The 21,904-nt window shown below is 47.7% G+C and overlaps 1 protein-coding gene across 2 annotated transcripts in view; it reads left to right on the top strand.

Moving 5' to 3' along the window:
- The first annotated feature begins 16,984 nt into the window (after positions 1-16,984).
- Positions 16,985-21,904, top strand: part of LOC141050188 (uncharacterized) — a 70,185-nt gene continuing 65,265 nt past the window's right edge. For both annotated transcript variants that reach the window (XM_073547023.1, XM_073547022.1), the window contains exon 1: positions 16,985-17,104. In XM_073547023.1, coding sequence (XP_073403124.1) covers positions 17,068-17,104 — 37 coding nt within the window. In that variant the 5' untranslated portion in view covers positions 16,985-17,067. The remainder of the gene's footprint in view (positions 17,105-21,904) is intronic.

Here is a 21,904-nt window from a genome sequence, read left to right as displayed (position 1 = left end):
CGCAGAGATTCAAAATCTCCATTATCCTCTCGTCACTTTGGTCACAGGCAGCTGTGCCATCGAGCGTGTCACATAAAGCTCAGATATCAGTGGGCCGCACACAATCCACAAGTGTCCACTGTCCACAAGTGTACGCAGAGATTCAAAATCTCCATTATCCTCTCGTCACTTTGGTCACAGGCAGCTGTGCCATCGAGCGTGTCACATAGCGCTCAGATATCAGTGGGCCGCACACAATCCACAAGTGTCCACTGTCCAAAAGTGTACGCAGAGATTCAAAATCTCCATTATCCTCTCGTCACTTTGGTCACAGGCAGCTGTGCCATCGAGCGTGTCACATAGCGCTCAGATATCAGTGGGCCACACACAATCCACAAGTGTTCACTGTCCACAAGTGTACGCAGAGATTCAAAATCTCCATTATCCTCTCGTCACTTTGGTCACAGGCAGCTGTGCCATCGAGCGTGTCACATAGCGCTCAGATATCAGTGGGCCGCACACAATCCACAAGTGTCCAGTGTCCAAAAGTGTACGCAGAGATTCAAAATCTCCTTTATCCTCTCGTCACTTTGGTCACAGGCAGCTGTGCCATCGAGCGTGTCACATAGCGCTCAGATATCAGTGGGCCGTACACAATCCACAAGTGTCCAGTGTCCAAAAGTGTACGCAGAGATTCAAAATCTCCATTATCCTCTCGTCACTTTGGTCACAGGCAGCTGTGCCATCGAGCGTGTCACATAGCGCTCAGATATCAGTGGGCCGCACACAATCCACAAGTGTCCAGTGTCCAAAAGTGTACGCAGAGATTCAAAATCTCCATTATCCTCTCGTCACTTTGGTCACAGGCAGCTGTGCCATCGAGCGTGTCACATAGCGCTCAGATATCAGTGGGCCGCACACAATCCACAAGTGTCCACTGTCCACAAGTGTGTGCAGAAGTTCTAAAACTCCCCTGTCCTATAGACACCTTGTACCTTGTTTTACATTACTATATAGTTTGTTGGATTTTGTCTACATTTCTACCAAAAATGAGGAAGGCTGGTGGAAGAGGCCGTGGAATTGGGCGGGGGTTGGCAGCTGGTAATGATGGTGTTGGTGGTGGATCTGATGGTAGTGGCAAGAGCAAAATAGGACCGAATGCAGGAGGTGCTGACCCTGCGTCATCGTCTGGCTACATAAGGACTCGAACGCTTAGTATTCTAGGAGTTGGCAAACCGCTTTTAAAGGCAGAGCATCAGGAAAAAGTTTTGTCTTACATTGCTGACTCAGCCTCCAGCTCTATCGCCTCCTCTTCTTCAGTTGTAAAAAGTAAAAGCACTGAGTCATCATTGGAGGCTCATGTTCATGAACCACACCTTTCCTTGTGTCCTTCACCCCAACCAAGATTGAAGGATGACGCAGGCCATACTACTGATTACTCCATGGAGCTGTTTTCACATACCATGCCTGGATTATCAAGTCAAATGGTGAATTACCCAGGCCAAGATGAATCTGACATGGAGTGCACTGATGCACAGCCGCTGATGGATGATTCTGCTGGTACATTCACTCAGAGCACTACATTGTCCTCGCAGTGTACAGAGCCAGATTTTGACCCTGATGAGACTCAGGTGCCCCTTCCCGCACACTATACCACCATACGCGGTGACACAGAGAAAGGTGCACATGACATAGAAGAGGAGGTGATGGATGACTCAGTTGTTGACCCAGATTGGCATCCATTGGGGGAAGAGGGTGCTGCTTCCAATAGCTCAGATGAGGAGCATCCACAGCAGACATCGACATCGCAACAGCTGTTATCTGGCAGGCCCGGAGCACTCCAAAGACAGGTTCCAAACATCAAAAGAGTTGCTGGACAGCTTGTCCAGAGGGTCAAAAGATCACAGCGTGCTAGGCCGCAAAATGTCTGCCAAAGTAGGAAGAGTGCAGTGTGGCACTTTTTTGAACAAAATCCTCATGATCAGGCCAAGGTTATCTGTAAGAAGTGCGCAAAGACCTTTAGCCGAGGGAAAAATCTGAAAAATTTGAATACCAGTTGCATGCTTAGACATTTAACCAGCATGCACTTGCAAGCGTGGACACAACACCAAACCTCAAGTTCCACATGTGCAACTGATCACAACGAAGGTAGTCAGCAACGCTACATTGTTTCCCCCACTGTAAGCCCACCGGTTAGCACAGCAGCAAATGTTGAGGTGTCGTTGCAAGGCCACAGCAGTCAGGGAATCCCACTGTTATATCAACGAAAGACTGATTCTAGGCCATCAGAAAGAACACCAACTCCATCACCATCATCAACCCTCTCTCAGTCCGCCCTGTCCACCGCTACTTCCACCATATGCAGCTCTCAAGTCCAGCTCACCCTCCCAGACACTATGAGTAGGTCAAGAAAGTACTCAGTCTCTCATCCGCGTACACTGGGTTTGAACGCCCACATTGCCAAACTAATCTCGTTTGAGATGATGCCCTTTCGGTTGGTGGAAAGCACAGCTTTCCGCAAACTCATGGCCTATGCAGTACCACGCTATGACCTACCCAGTCGCCACTTCTTCTCTCGCAAAGCCATCCCAGCCCTCCACCATCATGTGAAAGACCGCATTGTCCATGCACTCAAGCAGTCAGTGAGCGGAAAGGTGCACCTCACAACTGATGCATGGTCCAGTCGGCATGGCCAGGGCCGTTACGTGTCCATCACTGCGCACTGGGTTAATGTGGTGGATGCAGGGTCCACAGGGGACAGCGGTGGTGGGACAGTGCTGCCTAGCCCACGGTCTAGGAAACAGTTGGCTGTAGGCGTTCGACCCTCCTCCTCCTCCTCCTCCTCCAGAAGCGACAGCTCGTCCACAGAGCACAGTCGTACGAGCACTCCATCTGCAGCTGCCACTGTTGCACACGATGTGTCCCCCTATCCAGCAGCTAGTGGAAAGCGTCAGCAGGCTGTGTTGCAGATGATGTGTTTGGGCGACAGACACACCGCCGAGGTGCTGGCCGAGTACTTGAAGCGACAAACTGAGTCATGGCTGGGCAGTGTACATCTTGAGGCAGGCAAGGTAGTTAGTGATAACGGCCGTAATTTTGTGGCAGCCATAGCCCTTTCAAAACTCAGCCACATACCTTGCTTGGCTCACACCTTGAACCTGGTGGTGCAGTGCTTCCTCAAAAATTATCCGGAGTTAACAGCCCTGCTCCAGAAGGTGCGAAGACTGTGCGCGCACATCCGCCGGTCGCCTGTACACTCCGTTCGTATGCAGAAGCTGCAGCGATTGCTCCACCTTCCCAACCACCGCCTCATTATCGACATTGCAACAAAGTGGAACTCCACCCTGCACATGGTGGAGCGGCTGTGCGAGCAGAGGCAGGCCATAATGCATTTGTGGGAGGATACACGGCCAGGCACTTTGAGAGCAGACATGGAGTTGACAGGCGTGCAGTGGTCGAAGCTGAAAGACCTTTGTAAAGTCCTTCAGTGTTTTGAGGAATGCACACGGCTGGTAAGCGCAGACGACGCCATCCTAAGCATGAGCATCCCACTTATGCGTCTGCTCATGCAAACTTTGACGCACCTTAAGGAGCAGGCGTCTGCAGCCAATGTTGATGAGGAGGAAGAGGAGGAGGGAATCCTTGATGACATTCAGCCATTGTCTGCTCAGGGACCTCTCCTGGACGAGGTGGAGGAAGAAGAGGAGGAGGAGGAGGAGGATGATGGGGATGATTACTTAGGGGAGGAGGATGCATCTCGTGGGGCAAGTGAAAATGTTGGCGTGGCAAGGTCTGGTACAGGGTTTGTGCGTGACTGGAGGGATGTGGATTTGCCAGAAAGTGCTCCTCCACCCAGCACTCGCAGTGCATCATTGACACCAGGAACATTGGCCCACATGTCAGATTATGCCTTGCGGATCCTAAAAAGGGACCCCCGCATTGCCAAAATGATGAACGATGACGACTACTGGTTGGCCAGCATCCTGGATCCACGCTATAAAGGCAAATTACAAAACATCATGCCACAGGAGAACCTTGACCTAATATTGGCTAATAAACAAGCAACTCTGGTAAATCGGTTGCTTGAGGCATTCCCAGCACACAGCAGCGGTGATGGTTCTCACACGAGCCGTACGGGCCGGGGGCAGCTTGGCAGAGGTGTTCGTGGTGCACACAGCAGAAGTGGCGTTGGAGACAGGGGTTTCATGACAATGTTGTGGACTGATTTTTCAAATGCCGCTCACACAACTGGTAATACTGCATCGATGGAAAGTGACAGGAGACAGCAGTTGTCAACTATGGTTACAAACTACTTTTCCTCCCATATCGATGTTCTCCCACACAGGTCATTCCCCTTTGACTATTGGGCCGCTAAACTGGACACCTGGCCTGAATTGGCCCAATTTGCCTTACAGGAGCTCGCTTGCCCAGCTGCAAGTGTGCTATCGGAAAGAGTCTTCAGTGCAGCTGGATCAATCCTGACAGAAAAAAGGACCCGTCTGTCAACCCAAAATGTGGATGATCTAACCTTCATTAAAATGAACCACGCATGGGTTTCCAAGGATTTTGTCCCACCTTCCCCTGATGACACATAGGGTGACAGAAAAATGGCTTGCTTTGGTCCACCTCTTCCTGGTACTTCACCTATTTCGCCTTTTGCATCAGTTGAATGTCCAACATCAACATATGCCACTTTCTAAAACTCCCTTACTGTGCTGCCTCCCCCCCATGGCCGGGGTCACCACCTAGCGCACGACACTGTGCGAGTGCCGTTGCCCTGGACAGGTGGGTAGGCTGACTCTTGGGCGCGGGCACTGGCACAGGGTCCCTCATAGTGCAATCAAGTGTCTCTGACGGTGGTGGTGCACACCCGCCGTCAGACACACCGCTGTACTATGAGGGGCCCAGTGCCAGTACCGACGCCCACGAGTGGGCCCCCCTTGCTTGGCCAGGGCCCCAGCATTTGCAATCTTTACCTCTCCCTGCTCCTCCGCTGTGTAATCTGGGCCGTCAAATCCATACTGTGCCTGACACCGTCTGAGCCTGCCTCCTGAGACATATATTTTGAATGTGTACGCTATCCATACATGTTATCCGGGGATACGGTACCCTTTCTAACCTTTGTGCAATGACGTGCAATCCATACTTGGTCTAACACCGTCTGAGCCTGCCTCATGCTGTATAGACATATATTTTGAATGTGTACGCTATCCATACATGTTATCCGGGGATACGGTACCCCTTCTAACCTTTGTGCAATGACGTGCAATCCATACTGGGCCTAACACCGTCTGAGCCTGCCTCATGCTGTATAGACATATATTTTGAATGTGTACGCTATCCATACATGTTATCCGGGGATACGGTACCCCTTCTAACCTTTGTGCAATGACGTGCAATCCATACTGGGCCTAACACCGTCTGAGCCTGCCTCATGCTGTATAGACATATATTTTGAATGTGTACGCTATCCATACATGTTATCCGGGGATACGGTACCCCTTCTAACCTTTGTGCAATGACGTGCAATCCATACTGGGCCTAACACCGTCTGAGCCTGCCTCATGCTGTATAGACATATATTTTGAATGTGTACGCTATCCATACATGTTATCCGGGGATACGGTACCCCTTCTAACCTTTGTGCAATGACGTGCAATCCATACTGGGCCTAACACCGTCTGAGCCTGCCTCATGCTGTATAGACATATATTTTGAATGTGTACGCTATCCATACATGTTATCCGGGGATACGGTACCCCTTCTAACCTTTGTGCAATGACGTGCAATCCATACTGGGCCTAACACCATCTGAGCCTGCCTCATGCTGTATAGACATATATTTTGAATGTGTACGCTATCCATACATGTTATCCGGGGATACGGTACCCCTTCTAACCTTTGTGCAATGACGTGCAATCCATACTGGGCCTAACACTGTCTGAGCCTGCCTCATGCTGTATAGACATATATTTTGAATGTGTACGCTATCCATACATGTTATCCAGGGATACGGTACCCTTTCTAACCTTTGTGCAATCATGTGCAATCCATACTGGGCGTGAGAACGGCTGGCGAGCTGTTAAGCAAGCTACAGCACCTGTCCAGACAAGTACAGGGATTCCCTAGCGAGGAGACTTATTTGATTGTTTTCTATGTTGGGACAGCAATTTTTGGGGAGCACTATACTCTGGAGAATGATAGATGGGGCCCACCATACACTGGAACATTCCAAAGGTGGACATCAGACACTGGAGCAGCATTTACAGGGCCCATTATACACTAGAGCAGTAGAAATGGGGCCCATTATGTTTGGAGCATTATTTGGGCCCATAAGACAGTGGAGCTTCATCCATGGGGACCAACATATACTGTAGCATTATGTGGAGCTCATCATATACTGTTTCAAACATTATATGGGACCAATGATTTTGTATGGAGAAATAGATGGGCCTCGTCATGAGATGTAAAAAGTGAGGTATTTTTCATTGTACTATACCGCTATTTCTCTGCCGTATCGGAGCATGATGAGTTGTGGTATGTGTTAAAGGGGCGCTCTTTCGCCCAGGGCACATGAAAACCTGCAGCCAGCCCTCCCCCCCCAAATTTAGCCAAATAACCCCCATTTTTCAGTGAGTAACTTGTATTATGAAGTTAATTAAGGTTGACAAGCTTAAGTAAGAAGAATTGATGCTTTTGACATTCAAATGGGCACTGTAGGTGTGTTTCCTGTCCTCCTCTCACTGCCGACTTTTATTCCCCATTGACTTACATTGGGTTTCGTGTTTCGGGACGACCCCGACTTTTCCCTATAATCGGACGATCTTGCTCGACCCGACTTTTGGAAAAGTCGGGTTTCACGAAACGAAACGCGACCCTAAAAAAGCAAAAGTCGCTCAACTCTAGTTGCCAACCAATTATTTATTCGGAAAGAGGACTGACAAATTCTGGCGAGATTCAGACCTCGTTCATTTTCAGAAAAGTAAGCCGGTCAACGTTATCGGAAGATAGTGGCGTGCGACCGTCTGTTAGTACACCACCTGCGGCACTAAAGACGCGTTCCGATAATACACTGGCAGCAGGGCAAGCCAGCATCTCCAATGCATACTGGCTAAGCTCTGGAAATGTATCCAGCTTAGAGACCCAAAACTTGAAGGGGGAAGAGCCATCTGGGAGTACACTGACAGGGCAAGACATGTAGTCTGTCACCATCTGACGGAAACGTTGAATCCTGCTGACTGGAGCCGTCTGTGATGGTGTAGACAATTGTGGCGGACACACAAAACTTTGCCACATTTGGGCCATAGTGGTCTTGCCTTGTGCTGAGGCGCTGCCTCTGCTCCCTCTTTGTGCCGAGTTTCCTCCTCTGCCTCGATGCACAGAGCTGCTTTGTAAAGCACTAGCACCACTGCTGTCGGGTGGAAAGGAAAACATGATGGACTGCACCAGTGTGTCTTGGTACTCCTGCAGTTTACGCTCCCGGGTCAACGGTGGTATGATGCTTTGTAAGTTGTCCCGGTAGCGAGGATCTAGGAGGGTGTACACCCAATAATCAGTCGTGTTGAGAATGTGGGCGATGCGGCGGTCATTTCTCAGGCACTGCAGCATGAAATCAACCATGTGCTGCAGACTCCCAACTGCCAAAGAAACGCTGTCCCCTGCTTGATGCGTCATCTCTGCCTGCTCTGCATCACCCCACCCTCGCTGTACATACTGACTAGAGGATTGTGTACCTCCCTCCTCTGGAGAGATGTCTTCTTCCTCCTTCGACTCCTCCTCATCCTCCTCACAAAGTGTCCCCTGCCTAGGCCTTTGTGAGGAACCACGTAGCGCAGACTGTCCAGAAGCAGATGGCATTTGGGACTCCTCATCCTCCACCTCTTCCAAAACCTCCTCCCTTAGTGCTTGCCATGTTTTTTGAAGCAGGCAGATAAGGGGGACAGTCATGCTGACTAGTGCATCATCTGCACTCGCCATCCGCGTGGAATCATCGAAGGCACGCAAAACGAGGCAGATGTCCTTCATAGAGGCCCACTCAGTGGTGCTGAAGTGTGACCGGCGCACAGTGCGACTTGTTTGCACCTGATGCAGCTGGTACTCCATGACTGCTGCCTGCTGCTCACACAACCGCTCCAACATATGTAACGTTGAATTCCACTTGGTGGGTAGGTCACATATGATGCGATGTTCCGGAAGGCGTAATCGGCGCTGCAGAGCAGCAAGGCGCGATCTTGCCGTGCTGGAACGCCGCAAGTGAGCGCACTCTATGTGGACCTTGTGCAGCAGTGCATCAAGATCCGGATAGTCCCTCAGAAAGCTCTGCACGACCAAGTTCAGCACATGTGCCAGACATGGGATGTGAGTGAGGTTGCCTAGGCCAAGAGCTGCCACCAGATTTCGGCCATTCTCACACACTACCAAGCCCGGCTGGAGATTCCCTGGCAGAAACCACACGTCGCTCTCCTGCTTGATGGCATTCCAGAGCTCCTGCGCTGTGTGGCTTCGATTCCCCATAGAAATTAATTTGAGTACGGCCTGTTGACGTTTGGCCACGTTTGTGCTCATATCGATTGTAATAGGGTCCTGCTGCGCTGTTTCTGAGGAACTTGAGTAGGAGGAGGAGTCAATGTGTACAGACTGGATTCCTGCAATCCGTGGAGTTGGCAGAACACATACAGCGCCACTCTCCAGATCTGTACCCGGCTCCATAACATTGACCCATTCGGCAGTGAGGGAAAGGTATCGTCCCTGTCTATGGTTACTGGTCCACGCATCGGTCGTCAGGTGGACCTTGCTACTGACGGCATTTAGTAGCGCATGTTGTATTTTTCCCTCCACATGTTTTTGCAGGGCAGGGACGGCTCGCCTGCTGAAATAAAAGCGGCTCGGCACGGTGTATTGTGGGACTGCCAATGCCATCAAGTCCCGGAAGGTGTCAGTCTCCACCAGCCTGAATGAGAGCATTTCAAGTGCCAGTAGTTTGGCAATGCCAGCATTCAGAGCCTGTGCTCGGGGATGGTTTGCAGAGTATGGCCACCTTTTATCCCATGCCTGTGCTACCGATGGCTGTAGAGCGGCCTGGGAGTGTGAGGAGGACTGGGAACGTGGTGCTGTGGGTGGAAGTTCACTGGGTCTCTGGACAACAGTGCCAGAGGTTCTTCCTTAACGATCCTGTGAGGAAGCCGAACCAGCTGTGTGTGAGCTGGAGGAAGAGGCGCCAACACAAGCTGAAGAGGTGGTAGGTGGTGCTGCACGTTGGCCTACGTCTTCAGTGTGTCTGTGTAACTCCACCTCGTGCTTGGTCTGCACATGTTTCCACATATTTGTGGTATTGAGGTTGCTGACATTTTTCGCTCTTTTGACTTTCTGATGACACAGCTTGCATTTGACAAAGCAAATGTCATCTGCAACTGTGTCAAAAAAGGACCACGCACTGCAAGCCTTGGGAGCGCCCATTTTGCCTTTTGAAAGAGGAATGCTCCTACCGGGTGCCGAAGTGGAGGCTACAGGCAACCAAGTCTGCTCCCTCCCTCTCCCTCCTGTTTTGGCCATTCGGGGAATCTCTTCCTCAGAGCTGCTCCCACCACCTTCCTGTTCCTCACGCCATGATGGGTCAAGGACCTCATCATCTACACTCCCCTCTTCAAACACCTGCTTCTCCTGGGTTGTCTCGCCAGCACCATACGCACCAGAAAGTGGTAACTGAGTCTCGTCATCATCTGATGCGTACTGAGGTGTGCTGACCATAGGCACTGGCCCACCCGCCTCTTCAGATTCAGAGGGACAAAGAAGTTGCGCATCACTGCATACTCCCTCTTCTTCACATTCTTGAATGCTGCTTGGCTGGCCCCCTCTTTCCAAGCCAACAGATTCAGAGAACAGAAATAGAGACTGTGATGGCTCCTGCCCAGGGCTCTCTGACTGCCTAGGCACTTTGGCAGGTGGTGAAGAGACAGATGGTTGCTCTTCGGTGCTCTGGCCCTGAGAGGACGCGGAAGTCATTGAAGTCGATGCGTTAACTGCCATCCATCTGACAACGGCTTCAATTTGTTCCTCCCGCAGCAGTGGGGTACGGCGAGGTCCTACAAAGCTGCGCATAAAGGACTGTTGCCTGGTCAAACTGGGGGATGCTGACTCACTGGTGCCAGCAGCAGGCACAGAATCCCCACGTCCTCTCCCTGCAGAATCCCCACGTCCTCTCCCTGCAGAATCCCCACGTCCTCTCCCTGCTGAAACTCCACGCCCACGCCCACGCGCCTTACTCCCTGCCTTCTTCATCTTGCTAGCCTGATAAAGATAGGTAGAAAAGTACAAAGGGGGGCTTAGTGTGCTTATTCCTGAACAGCTTGTAACAGGTATAAGAAACACTAATTTTATGAAGTGTGTGTGGACTACACTTTAATAGTAGCTAATGTGGCCTACACAACTGTCAAATGTAGTGTTTGTTGAACTTTATTTTGTTTTGTTTTTTGAAAAAAAACTAAAAGGATGTGACCAAAGATTTGAAAGCGATAGTATCACTAACTTTTTGGAGCTATTACAATGCAGGCAGGTAACATACAATGCAAAAGATGAGGCTCCAAAAAAAATTGGGTAATACTAATCTGGCTGCAGCTGAAGGGCACAAGCAAGAAAAAAGGCTCCTCTATCTACTCCTATATAGTGTTTGCAACCAGCCAATGTAGATGGATAGGGATGGATGCACACTAATAGGAGAATAAAAAATGAGCTGCAATAAAAGAAAAATATGTGTGAGGCAGTGACGCACGCTGAGCGGCCTACAACCAGACGTAGCTGCAGGACACACTACTCAGGTGAGCTGCACTCAAACACAGTCAGAGACCTCTCAGACAGCTGTGAACAGTGCAGAGAAGTGGGCACTAGCACTGAAAGGCTGCAGAAAGGCTCAGCTGTCTACTCCTATAGTGTTTGCAACCACCGTATATGGATACGGATGGATGCACACTAATAGGAGAATAATAAATGAGCTGCTATAAAAGAAAAATATGTGTGAGGCAGTGACGCACGCTGAGCGGCCTACAACCAGACGTAGCTGCAGGACACACTACTCAGTGTGAGCTGCACTCACACACAGTCAGAGACTCCTCAGACAGCCGTGAACAGTGCAGAGAAGTGGGCACTAGCACTGAAAGGCTGCAGAAAGGCTCCGCTGTCTACTACTAGTGTTTGCAACCAACGTATATGGATACGGATGGAAGTACACTAGATAGAATTTATGAAAAATAAGCAGCTAGAAAAGAAAAATATGTATGAGGAAGCAGTGAGGCACGCTGGGCGGCCTACAACCAGACATGGCTGAAGGACCCACTCCATAGCGTGAGCTGCACTCACACAGCCCTTGCAGACAGCTGTGAACACTGCTGCTAGGCAAAAGAAAGCTACAGTGGTGATTTATGTAGCCTGTGTAAAGCACAATATTTTTTTGAGAATCACTATTTCTAACTGTCCCTCACAGTCTTCAACAGCATCCTGTCCCTAACTGAATTCACAGCAGAGTGAACAGAAATGGCAGCGGCAGTGGCTTTTATAGTGCATCATGACATCATTTCAGCAGCCAATCACAGCCATGCCAATAGTTAACATGCCTACATGCCTAACAGGATGTGCCCACACTTCTGAGGATTCCCATTGGCTGAATCAAATCGAGCGGGCTCATAGCATTATGGGAACTTCCAATTCCGGTATTCGATATGAAAAAAGTATCGGAACTAAGTATCGGAATTCCGATACAGCGAATATCGGCCGATACCCGATACTTGCGGTATCGGAATGCTCAACACTCTTAATCAGTAATGGACTTCCATTCCTATTAGACTCTTTCACTCCTGCTGTCCTCATCAGTTTATTCAGTTGCGGCGTCGCCGCCCTGTGGGGTTCAGAGTGTGACCTTCTTTTCTTTTTTTCTCTGCCAGGTGTGTGTTACAGTTTACTATTTTACATGCATGCAATGAATATTAATGTGATACTTTTTATATCATACTCACCTTTATTATTCTTGCGACTGCTGCTGTGAATTTGATGCTCTCTTACTCCATACCTGCTCCCCCCTTCTCCCCTCCCCTTATCCACTGCCTTTTAGTGTGCTCATACCCATGATAATACTTTTTGTCACATTTTTTCATGATTAATAAATTTTGCATGATTTCTAGAGATTTTGTGAGCCTCTATTTCTTATTCAGGGTTTTTTTTGTGTTTTATTTGATTATACTCTGAGCACTTAATTATACATCACTGTTTGGTATTTGCAATATTGTGCTCAGATATTATTTTTTTAGATACTTTCCTGTTTTGCAGTTTTTTCTTTTTGGTTTAATAACACCCAGAAAGCTGCCTAGGCATTATTATGGTGCCACTCACGGAGAGGGAGATGTTAGATTTAGGGAGTTCAGTAGACGGCAAGAGCAGAAGTAGTTCAGTTTTGGAAAGTAGCCAACCATCTTAGCTAACCATCTTAGTAGCTATTTCATAACTGTACAAAAGGGTGCACAGGTCCTTCATCTGTGCCCACTCTGCAAGCATGATTTGCACCACGTCTGTACTGTGTTGGCCAAGGCTTTTCAAAAGGACATACTGCACCAGGGCTCATCACTGCTGCCACAGTCGCTGCAACATGTGGAATTCCACCATATCAGAACATCACAAATCAAACAGTTAACCGGTAGGCTGAAAGACCTCTGTAAAGAAGCAAGTCAATATTCTGTGGGGTGCAATCAGTGGAAGTGAGCACACAGCAACCATGCTTTCTGCAGTAGTGCATCTAGGCTGGTATAGTGGAGAAATTGCTGTACCATCAGGTTCAGAATGTGATCCATCCGAGACACATGTCTGAGGTTGACCCGGTGTAGGTTTGCACCGCTATCGCACACGGCTCCAGGCTCAGTGGAGACAGCCATTGCTCTAACTCAGCCTGGATAGCTGTCCACAACTATTGAGATGTGTGATTGTAATCTCCAAGGCATATTAATTTCAACACTACCTGATTACATTGAGCCAAGGCTGCACAGTATGGAGGTGGGGATTCTATATGCACTGTTGGAATACATGTCTGGTTAAAGGAGAGGTTGAAGGCACTGGTGAAGGACATAGAGGAGGTGGGGGAGCCACAAGTAGTGTAGGAAGTGTTAGAAACAGAGGTTTGTCCCGAAAGCCTTGGGGATTCAAAAACTTGTAGAGCTGCTCCTTCCCCACCTGCCCCCAAATCCTCAAGAGTCACCCAGTGCCCAGTCAGTGAGATGTAATGCCTCTGCCCATGTTTTCTCATCCAGGTGTCAGTGGGGAAATGCACCCTGGCAGGCATAGATTTTTTAGGGATCAGGTGTGTTGTGTGTGAGATGCTGGTGTAGTGCAGGCACAGTTTAGAGAAGTAATGGCGACTGGGCAACTGGTCCTGGGGGACAGCGATGACCATCAACTTTCTGAAACTGTCTGAATCCACCAGGCAAAAATGCAGCATTTTCGTTGCCAACAGATTGGAGATGGTGGAGTTCAAGCTCTTAGTGTCACGATAGGACTGGCGTGCAAACTGGGACCAGGGGCACTTTTCCTGGCTCTAACACTAGGGGTGCCCTAGCTCGCCCTGTTCCCTGGGATGCCTCAGATGGCGAGGATGCTGGTGCATCCGCCATTGCCCTGTCTCTAAGCTGCAGCCCTGCATCAGTCCCCTTCCCCCACCCAGGGAAGAGAGGCGCTACCTTGTACTGCAGTACACCAACCCAAAAGATGAGAGGGTCTGTAGTAAAAGTGAATGGTCAAAGGCAGAGGACAAGTCCAGGATGAGGAGGACAGAGTAGTGTCACTTGGCTTTGGTGGTTAGTAAGTCATTGGTGACTTTAGTCATGGCTGTTTCAGTGGAGCGATGCGGCCAGAAGCCTAATTGTAAGCCATCAAAGAGGGAGCAGGAAGAGTGGTGGGAGGACAGTTCAAAATGGATGTCTTATTCCAGTAGTTTTGAGGCATATGGGAGAAGTAATATGGCACGATAGCTAGATGCAGAGAATGAGTCAAGAGATGGCTTTTTGAGGATGGGTATGATTGAGGTATGTTTGATTGAGAAGTTGGTTTTGGAGGAAGAGGGCTGAATATTTAGGAAAATGGGTTGTGGAGGTTGTAGTCCAAAGCTTTCTCTGATGTTATCAATCTTCTGCTTGAAGAATGAGGTAAAGTCTGAGAAGTTTGAAGAGGGAGCAGGTGCTGGGGGATGGAGAAGAGAATTGAAATTGTTGAATAGTTGTTTAGGGTTGTGAAACAGGGATGATATGAGAGAAGAGAAGTAGGTTGATTTTGCTGAGGCGAGTGTGGCCTTGAATATATTGAGGGAATGTTTGAATGTGATGAAGTGCTCTTTGGTGTGGGATCTTTTCAATCTCTGATCATCAACCCTGGAAGCCCATCTTAGTTCTTTGGTCAAGCTAGTGTGTCAGTGTTGTCTGTTTTTTACTTTTGCGAGATTTGGTATGTGTTTTACAAAGCGGCAGCAGTGTCTGCATTGTGTAAGGAACTTATGCCGGTAAGAGGGAGAAGGGATTCAGAGAGTGAGTGTGGATTGAGGTGTTTAAGATTTCTGCGAGGGGGGTGCAAGTTTTTTTTGGGTGATTGTGGACATGGAAAGGAGAGAGAGAATGCAAATAGGTTGTGGTCAGAAAAATGGAAATGTGAGTTACAGAGTTAGATAGGGAGCAGAGGTGGGGGGAGATGAGGTCCAGTGGGTGGCAATCTTTGCCCCCCACATTCGATCACTGGCTCGCTCTTGTCATCTGCACCTCAAAAACATTTCTAGAATTCGACCTTTTCTTACTTTTGACTCTGCAAAAACTCTTACTATTTCTCTTATTCATTCTCGTCTCGACTATTGTAACTCTCTTCTAATCGGTCTCCCTCTTACCAAACTCTCCCCTCTCCAATCTGTCTTGAATGCTGCAGCCAGGATCATATTCCTCACCAATCGTTACATCGATGCCTCTACCTTGTGCCAGTCATTACACTGGCTACCCAGCCACTCCAGAATTCAGTATAAACTTATTACCCTCACCCACAAAGCCCTCCATGGCTCAGCACCACCCTACATCTCCTCCCTTGTTTCAGTATACCACCCTACCCGCGCCCTCCGTTCTGCTGATGACCTGAGGTTAGCATCCTCAATAATCAGAACCTCCCACTCCCGTCTCCAAGACTTTACACGTGCTGCACCAATTCTTTTGAATGCACTTCCCAGGTCAATACGATTAGTCCCCAATCCCCACAACTTTAAGCATGCCCTGAAACCGCATTTATTCAGACTGGCCTATCGCCTCAACACATTAACCTAATCTATCCCTCTGTGGCACAGCCAAAAGTTTTACCATAACCAGGTTCCCCTCATCATGTTCCCACATGCTTTATGCATCCGTTAGCCCTCTGTGTCTGTACTGTTACACACTTAACATTATGGCTGGTCCATACAATCAGGGCAACTGTTGCCACCCACCTTTTGTGTCTACCTCTTTCCTCATAGACTGTAAGCTTGCGAGCAGGGCCCTCATTCCTCTTGGTATTTGTTATAATCTATGTGATTATTGTTATGCTGCAATGTCTACTGTCTGTACAAATCCCCTCTGAAATGTAAAGTGCTGCGGAATATGTCGGCGCTATAGAAATACAATTTATTATTATTTTTGTGAGTGGCTGCAGAAGACCATTGAGCAAGTCCAAAGGAGGAAGTGACAGAAAGAAGTTTAGTGATAACAGAAAGGGAAATGTAAATGGGGATAATGAAGTCACCCATGATGATAGTGGGGATATCTGCGGAGAGGAAATGAAGTAGCCAGATGGTGAAGTGGTGGCAGCAGTGGGAGCAGTAAGTAACAGCCAGTTGGAGGTTGGAGGGTTAGTAGATGTGCACAGAGTGCACCTCAATGGAAGGGAGGATAACAGAGGTTGGCAGTGGTATTTGGGTGAAAGAACATTTATCTGACAGGAGAAGGTCAACTCCTCCACCATGCTTAATTCTGGGGCAGGGGGTGTGGGAAATTTGCAATCCACCATACAGAAATGCAGCATGGAAGGCTGTGTCAGAGAGTGTGAGCCAGGTTTCAGTGATGGCGCGGAAGGAAAGTTTGCTAGTAATAAAAAGATCTTGGATGTAGGAAAGTTTGTTGCAGACAGAGCAAGTGTTCCATAGAGCTCCTGTTAGTGGGACTTGGGAAGCGGGGGCTGGGCAGATGGGTATAAGGTTAGAAGGGTTATGGAAAGTTGTGATAGAGTGTGGAAATGACTGTGGGGATGTGGTGATGAGGACCAGGATTTGGAAAAATATCACTAGCAGTCAGGAGGAGCAGAATGAGTGTTAGTAAGTAGGAGAAGGAGAGAGCATGACGGGGCTGTCTGTGTTTGGAGACAAAGAATTGTATTTTGAGGAACAGTTCTGAGGAGGAGGTGAGATGGATGGGGAGGGTGGATAACCAGTTCATTACTAAGGGTGGAAGTGAAGAATCAAAGAGGTGAAAGTGAAAACAAACAGAAACATTGTTTACAGCGACTATGTATCAAGTTACCTTCAGGTCACCTTCTGGTTCAATTCTGGATTAATTCATAGCTCCACACTTCTATGGTGCATGCTGCAGACTGAGGTCTTGCAGATATATTGTTTGCAATATATTTGCTAGAAAATGCATTCAGGTGTGAAGCAAAGGGGAGTCTTCTGTGCTCATTGTGGTAAGATTATTAAGAGTGAGCCAGATGCAGAATGATCAAGACAGAGTAAACTAGGTCATAAATAGCATTGGTGGTATAACAGGGGTTAGTTGAAAATCATACCAAGAAGCTGAGGTAGGGAAAGTTAGAGTGGAAAGCTGGATTACATATTAAGTGGTTGCAAGTAGCAAAGGTAGGGAAAGTCAGTGTGGAAGAGTTTACCCAATAGTGGACAATGATTTTAAGGCTCTCGATTCCTATTAATTAACTTCTGTGTCCTTTATGGGTGACTTCCTCTTACAGTCTCTTCCTCTTGCTTCATCGAAGAACAGAAGAAATTATGCAGAGTAAAGAAGCTTCTTGTAGATTCCTTATCTAAATCGTTCTCTGACAGCTACAATGAGATTTTCAATCCTGATCTTCTGTTGCCTCCATGGTAAGTCACTAACTTTATATATCACAAGGACACTGAACTGGCCTTTTATAAGTGTAGTAGATGTAAATACTTATGTCCCCCCAAAAAAATTGAGAAAAGTATTCAAGGTGTGATACCTTTATTGGCTAACCAGAGAAATTATATTTGCAATTATATTTTAGCCAATAAAGGTATCACACCTTGAATACTTTTCTCAATTCTTTGGGGGGACATAAGTATTTACATCTATTTTTCTGGCTAACACGGTACCACAATTTTATTTTGTATTGTACATCGTAAGTGTAGTAGAAATTAAGAAAAATGGTCTGCCTTTGTCGCCATTCCATAATAGCTCCAGCCTCCAGATGACGGCAGATGACTAACATAACTACATAGCTGGGAATTACCACCTGTTGTAGATCTTTAGAAACATCAGAATCTCTTATTTACTTAGTTTTGCTTTCTTGTTCTGTCCTTTAATGAGCGCACAGGGTGGCGCTCACAGCAATCCGGCATCAACAACCATAGAGGTCTCAAGGAGACCCCTGGTTGTCGTGTCGACAAACCGATGACCCCTGATCACGTGACGGGAGTCACCGGTGAGCGCATTTCCGTCCGTATGGCCGGGAGCGCTTGTTAAATGCCGCTGTCAGAGTTTAACTAGTTAACAGCCTATTGCTGACATGACCTGGCTTTGATGCAGGCTCACAGCCGGAGCCCACATCAAAGCGGGGGTGCTGTCATCAGACGTACTATTCCATCCGATGGCAGAAAGGGGTTAAAATAGGTTTTCAAAGATCCCCTGTCACCAGGTGCAATTTTTTAAAAAAAGTCAAACAGCGTTTTACTCACCCTCTCCAGGTATTGAGTTTCTGTCACTGCTGCAGGTGTCTGTTATTTTCTGCAATGCTGATGTCACTTTAATTGCACTGCACATAATCAGTGATCTCAGCACTTCTGCCCGAGAAAACAACAAAGAGACTTATAGTTGCTGAACACAATAATTGGCTGCAGCATTGTTGATGTGAGGTCAATGATGCACACTAGAGATGAGATGTTACTTGCCCGAGTATCACTGCATTTCCGGGATAACTTGGAGGGAACTCAGGTCTCCACCCAGCTTTTTTGGTGGACTTTACAGTCCCAATCACGATGCAGGGATTGTCTGTCAGGCAATGAAACGCCGCATCTTTGTTGTGAACGTGCAGTGATTGACTGGCCGCACAGCATCATCAGGGATATAAGGGACCGGACGCCGACCTGCTTGGCGCATTCAGCTCCGGATTGAGATAGTGTAGGGAGAGCTGCTGCCGAGATAGGGTCAGAATTGGGGATTTATTAGTGTGGGGTTTACCATCCTAAGCTACTCAAATCCAGCTAAACCAACAGTCCTTCTAAGGACTAATTCCAGAGTATACAGTTTCCAGTGTTAGGTATGCAGGGTAGTGTACGTCGCTCTATACACATCAGTGCAAGGCCTGCAAGCACTGTATGTGTATATATAGATCATTGCATTTATCAAGAGGGTCCATTCCCTTCCTGTGTTCTGCTGCTGCTGCTGTTACTTGTAGGATATATTGGCCGTAAATAGCTAGCATCAGGTGTATTTGTAATACAGGCCACACATTTTTTGGTGTGGTATCTCCGTGCAGCTCATATCTGTGCGTACTCAAAGTTGGACAGTTTACGGCGGTTTTGTTTTTTGTCTTGGGTGTCACTGTACTTATATACAGCATTATTTACCCCCCCCAAAAAAGAAAAAAAACACACATTTGTCGTAGTGATATCTCTGTGCCAGCTCATATCTGTGCGTGCTCAAAGTTTGGCCATTTTCGACTGTTTTCTTTTTTTTCCTGGGTGCCACTGCACTTGCATTCAGCAGTATTTACCCCCAAAATTTAAAAAATACAGGCCACACATTTTTTGGTGTGGTATCTCCGTGCCAGCTAATATCTGTGTGTGCTCAAAGTTTGGCCAGTTTACGGCAGTTTTCTTTTTTTGTCCTGGGTATCAGTGTACTTACGTAGATTAGTATTTAGCAAAAGATTAAAAAAAGCAGGCCACACATTTTTCCATGTGGTATCTCCGTGGCGGCTCACACATGTGTGTACTCAAAGTTTGGCCAGTTTACAGCAGTTTTCTTTTCTTTGCCCTGGGTGAAACTGTACTTATATACAGCACTATTTAGCCAAAAAAAAAAAACACATTTGTCAAAGTGATATCTGTGTGTGCTCAAAGTTTGGTCAGTTTAGGCCGGTTTTCTTTTTTTGTCCAGGGTGAAATTGTACTTATATACAGCACTATTTAGCAAAAAACAAAAAAAAGCAAAAAAACATTTGTCGCATTGGTATCTCCGTGACAGCTCATATCTGTGTGTGCTCAAAGTTTGGCCAGTTTAGGCCGGTTTTCATTTTTTTTGTAATGGGTGTCACAGTATTGATATACAGCACTAGTTAGCCCAAAAATAAAAAAAAACAGGGCATACATTTGTCATAGTGGTATCGCCGTGCCATCTAAGATCTGTGCATGCTCAAAGTTTGGCCAGTTTAGGACATGCAGAGCGAAGACAGCAGCACACAGGGGGAGGTAGGCGTCACGCCACTTCAGGTAGGAAGAAGCAGTGTGGTGGCTGCAGACAGAAGGCATGCAACCATTCCTCGTAACAGCAACCTGACGGAATTTGCCAGTCCAACTGTTAGGTCTTCCCGAGTCTGGTTATTTTTTAATGACTCTGCCGATAACCCTAAAGAGGCCATTTGCAACACCTTTCATGCCAGCATCAGCAGGGGTAGTAAAACTACCAGCCTTACCACCACCAGCATGATCAGGCACATGGCAGCAAAGCATCTGACTTTGTGGGACCAACCTCAGGCTCCAGGAACAGTGTCTGCGAATGACACCACTGCTTCTTCCACTGTTGTGCATGCAAGCCAATCCCCTGTCCACGGTGCATGTGAAGATGCCTCCTGCCCTGCAACTGCCGATGCCCACAGACAAAAAGCACCATCATCAAGCACATCCACGTCCTTGTCCCAGCGTCCATCAGTTGTCCATATGTAGGGTTGCTGGGCCGGGCTTGGGGGTGGTCCCTCTGTATTCTGCGCAGTGATATACAGACACAAGCTGGAGGCAAGTTTCGGGTTCAACAGGTCCAAGTTTATTCTCTCTCTCTCGCCGTCCGCCAGACAGCCTCACAGCACACCGCACTTCTCTTCACAGCTCTCCGGTTACAGAAGACCTTGCGACACCGTACTTTCTCCAGGGACATATATGTACGTACCTTCCCCTTTATACTCTGCGACGCTTCTGACAGCTCCGTCACTGTGGCCGCCGTAGGCCTGTGCACCAACAGTAATTTTACTCGTCAAACGTTGTTCCAAATACGGTGTCCTACACCCGGAGCCTCGTCTATACTGCGGTACTTTATGTCAGGACCACCCCCCTGACTTCCTTTGTCCTCAGTCCCCCTAGTTAGGTTTTCCTCACAGTGCAGCAACTGTCACAGTCTCCTCGTCACTTGAACTCCCCCTGGGGACTGGAACTTTCTGGAACCCTCCTGCCAAATTTATAACTTTCCCGGTTCCCTTTAACTCCGCCTCCCATGACCAACGGTTTCTTAGCCCTAAGCTGATGTCAAGTCCTATGCTCACACTCCTCCAGCCCTATAATGTCAGTTCAAGGTACTGCACGTCACCTACACTTTCCTAGCTGTTTTCCCTTTTTAAATCTGACCAGTCAGTCCATCCGTCAGGTCACCTTCCCTACACATACTCCAGTCATTGGAACGTAAGGGGACTCAGTCAATGCCCCACAGGCAACACTACTCAATTCTCATATTTCTCATCTGCTTGCGGTCAAATTTGTTGCATTTTAGGCTCATGGAGATGGAAGCTTTCCGCAACCTGATGGCGATGGCCGTCCCAAGGTACTCTGTCCCCAGCCGCCACTATTTCACTCGCTGTTCCGTCCCAGCATTACACAAGCACATGTCCCACAATATTATCCGTGCCCTCAACAATGCAGTTACTGGGAAAGTACACCTAACCACGGACACGTGGACAAGTGCTTGTGGCCAGGGACAGTACATCTTGCTGACGGCACACTGGGTTAACATAGTGGAAGCCGGGACCCAGTCAGACCTTGGGATAGAACACATCCTCCTGACGCCAAGAATTGCGGGCCCTACATCAATCAGGGTTAGCGAAAAAATGGTTAAAAACCAAAGCCAGCTCACCAACCAGACCATCAGGTGCACGGAATTCCATCTTGATGTGATGTCGTCTTTCCAGCAATAAACAAAAAAGTTTGTTTCAGCTCCTTAAAAAATTTGAACTTTATTATTCCAAAAGTAGAAAATTCATACGGTAAAAACTCCACAAACAGTGTGCATCTGTCGGTACAAGCGACGCGTTTTGATCTATTAGAGATCTTTCTCAAAGCTCTGCAGCCACTAACTTTCATGAACGTTTAAGTCATGCAGATACCAATTGGAAAAGCTTCGAAATGAGCTATTTGGCAGGTGCCGATCTATATCAACTTTCCAACATAATTGGTTCCCAACTGGTCTCTGCACCACCCATTTAACACAGACAGAACATAAAATATAAATCAACAATTGTACACAAATAAAACAAAATTCACTTCGCTTTAATAGTGAAACATAATTTCATTACGCTTGTTAAAGCTGTTTGGTGCCCTAGTATTCACATAATATATCCAGAAGGCTTCATGTGTGAGGAGGCATCTTTTTACCTCTCATCCCGTTCAGACCTCTGGATTTGTTCTATACCGCTAACTTGTAATGATGCTAGCTTGCCTCCA

The sequence above is a fragment of the Dendrobates tinctorius genome, unplaced genomic scaffold, assembly GCF_039654945.1.
Source record: "Dendrobates tinctorius isolate UK_male_01 unplaced genomic scaffold, ASM3965494v1 ptg000151l, whole genome shotgun sequence".
NCBI lineage: Eukaryota > Metazoa > Chordata > Amphibia > Anura > Dendrobatidae > Dendrobates > Dendrobates tinctorius.
This window is presented reverse-complemented; position numbering and strand designations above follow the sequence as displayed.